The 3,033-nt window shown below is 41.7% G+C and overlaps 1 protein-coding gene across 1 annotated transcript; it reads left to right on the top strand.

The window, feature by feature from the left end:
- Positions 1-1,468: 1,468 nt before the first annotated feature.
- On the top strand, positions 1,469-2,829 carry LOC124639559. The gene has a single exon (XM_047176987.1). The coding sequence runs from the start codon at positions 1,562-1,564 to the stop codon at positions 2,714-2,716; it is 1,155 nt and encodes a 384-aa protein (XP_047032943.1). The 5' UTR covers positions 1,469-1,561; the 3' UTR covers positions 2,717-2,829.
- The last annotated feature ends 204 nt before the right edge of the window (positions 2,830-3,033 follow it).

Below are 3,033 nucleotides of genomic sequence, written 5' to 3'. Positions count from 1 at the left end.
CGATTCAGATGAATTCAGAATCTCCTCCTTTAAAAAAAAATAGAAGAATGAAATATCTCTAATACGAATAAGATACGTAAATTGTGCAATATGCACATGCAGCCAGTAAATCTGAAAGAATACGAGTAGCTACAATTCTTGCAAAAACAATACTTTCACTAACGCAGCAAATTGTAAAATTAAATTAGTGTCTAATGTATTTTCGTCTAATTAGTAAGATATGTGGATAGTTAGATAATCATCTAGTGAGAGTCATTAATTTTAACACACATACTCATTCGCTATTTTAACAGTAAGTAATATTCTTTCAATTATTTCCTTAAGTTGTGTTGTTTGGTAATTTTTTTGTTGTATTCTGAGGATCGGTGTGCTAAACAATCTTTAAACGAATTTAAATATAAACAATTTATTTAAATAATCTTTAATAACCAATTTGATTAAAATTTGGTTTTACAAAAAATGAAGTAAATATGTTCCAAAAATCCCACTTTGTTTAAGAAATATCCAACTCGTTTGTCTCTGGTGTAGGATTAACTGTTCTATCAAATGTGCAATAGGTACCTATATACGGTTCTGGTTTTCTTAAAGGTAATAATGGTATCATTGAGTGACAGGCCTCGGAAGAGACGGTGGTCGTATCATCGATACTGATGAGCTACTTCGAAATATCTGGAAGAGTTGAGAAAAGACAGGAAGGCATTTGAAAATCAGGAGGACAGGGCTTAAAAAAATGGTGCTATTTCTTGTCTCCATATAAAACATTTAAAAAACACAATGCAATCAGAAACAATAATCTACGCCATTTTTGAGCAATCAATTGATGGTAATCACTTCCATTAATTACCCAATAAATTATTATGGCAAAAAAACAACATTATCGCGATTTGTAATGCGCATTCGGTTTATGAGTATGTGTGTACAAGACGGATGCACGTGACGTAATCGTTGCTAAATTTGGCGCCGCGGGCGCAACGAACATCGTGTGTAGTACAGTTTTTCTTTATGGTCACCATGAGTTTGGGAAATTGTATGGATAAGTCCTGATAGGATTGTATATTGACAAAACAAAAGGTCCTCAGATTGCAAGAGGGTGAATATATATATTTTTTATATCTAATAGGAAAATAAGTATTCTCAGTACCTATGTATATAATAAGTGGGTGGACAATGATCACATCATCATCCTCCTGCCCTTATCCCAATTTTATATATATCCATACTCTTCTATCTGCCGTCATCTCACAAGTAACATTCTTTCTTACCATATCTACTTTCACACAATCCATCCATCGTTTCTTTGGTCTTCCTCTTCCACTATATCCATCCACGTTCATACTCATCACCTTCCTCACAACATGACTCTCATTCCTCCGCATCACATGCCCATACCACGACAGCCGCGTACTTAAATTAGTTTTAGAGATTTACATATCTGTAAAACCATAAGCGAGAGCGGAGTGTATCGCGTTCATTCGTTGACATCGGACGCGTTTGCACTGTTCGCAGAAATTATTTTAATTTCGTGCCGAGCGCGGCGTCAGCCGCCGCTTATTTTGATACCATGCGTTCGGAAGAACTCGTGGCGAACGAGGTCCTGGCGTTCCTGCAGTACCAGCTGGACGTCATGGATGAGGTCAGTGTGACCCAAATATGCACCTCGAACTTCACCGAGGAGGAGATACGCAGCGCAAAGAAGCTGTTGTATGAGTCGCTGCAAATGGCAGACCGAATGCCGACCCGCAGGCGAGATGAAAAGGGAGAGAGGAGTCTTCAAGACACCATAAGGCTGTTGAAGGAGACCGACCCGGACGACGTGCCAACGTTTGTGGCAAAGGACTTGCGGAAGCTGCCCCCGGTCACTTTCGATCACGTCGACGTCACCAGGCTGTTAAAGGACATCACGAGTATGAGGTCCAGCCTGGTCGAGCTGCAATTGAAGCTGGAGGCATCACAATCCACCATCGGTGATCTACGTAGCGAGGTAGCAGAATTGCGAAACTCTGTATGTAGGTCACACGCGCATGCCAACAGCGACAACACACGCCACGGACAGGTCAACGCATCGCCGCAACGCGCCGAGTCAGCAAAATTGCACTCGTCGCCTGCCGCCGCCACTACTAGTGATGCGTCACCGTGCCCCGCCCTCCCCGCGTCCCCTGCCTTCGGGACGCCGACGAATGTAAGCACGTCTAGGCTTGGACGTGTTTACTCGGATGCCGTAAAGCGAGATCCCGTCCAACGGCCACCTAAAGCTACTGTGGCGATACAAAATCAGCCCGAAGGAACCCGAGGCACGGTACAATCTGTACCATGTAAAGGGAAAGCTGATGCAGATGGTTTCGTCAAGGTGGAGAGAAGGAAGAAGAAGCCATCTAGCCGAAATCAATGCGGAACTGCGTTGACTGGTCCGAACATGCTGCTGCGCCCCGCAATACCGACGACGCAGCTGTATGTTTCGCGTTTAGATCACTCCACGAAGGTCGAGGAGATCGTGGAGTATATACGAGTCAAGACGAACTGGACCTTAAGAGTCGAGAAGTTGGAGCCGAGACACAATACTAATTTCAAGTCGTTTGTGGTACGTGTGCCGACTCAACATCTCGACATGTTCCAGGAACAGTTTTGGCCGAAAGGTGTCGTTTTCCGGCGATTCCGCGGGAGGCTACGCGACACCACGCAGTGCAACACGACACCGCATAATCGTGTAAACAAATAGAATTGATGATTGTTTTTTATTTTTGTATGTATTAGTTTATAATTATTTTAATGTTATTTGTGTATTGTATTTTCTATGGGCCCTAGTTGCCTGAATTAAAGGAATAAATAAAAAAAATAAATAAATAAATAAGCAACTTAATTCGTACCTATAGATATTTTTATAGGATGATTAGATACGTTTTCGACCCGTAAATGGAGAGTAACTGACTTTGACCCTTGATCCCCAAACAGTTTTTTCCCTTAATTTAGAAACCTGTAACTTATAATGGGACTATAATACATTATAATTGCAACGGAAGAAGATCGTTAGTTTTT

Source organism: Helicoverpa zea, chromosome 19, assembly GCF_022581195.2.
Source record: "Helicoverpa zea isolate HzStark_Cry1AcR chromosome 19, ilHelZeax1.1, whole genome shotgun sequence".
Lineage (NCBI taxonomy): Eukaryota > Metazoa > Arthropoda > Insecta > Lepidoptera > Noctuidae > Helicoverpa > Helicoverpa zea.
Note: the sequence above shows the minus strand (reverse complement) of the source record. Positions and strands in the feature narration are given on the sequence as shown.

Coding starts and splice junctions, on each gene's coding strand:
- LOC124639559 (XM_047176987.1), top strand. CDS start 1,562: ATGCGTTCGGAAGAACTCGTGGCGAACGAGGTCCTGGCGTTCCTGCAG.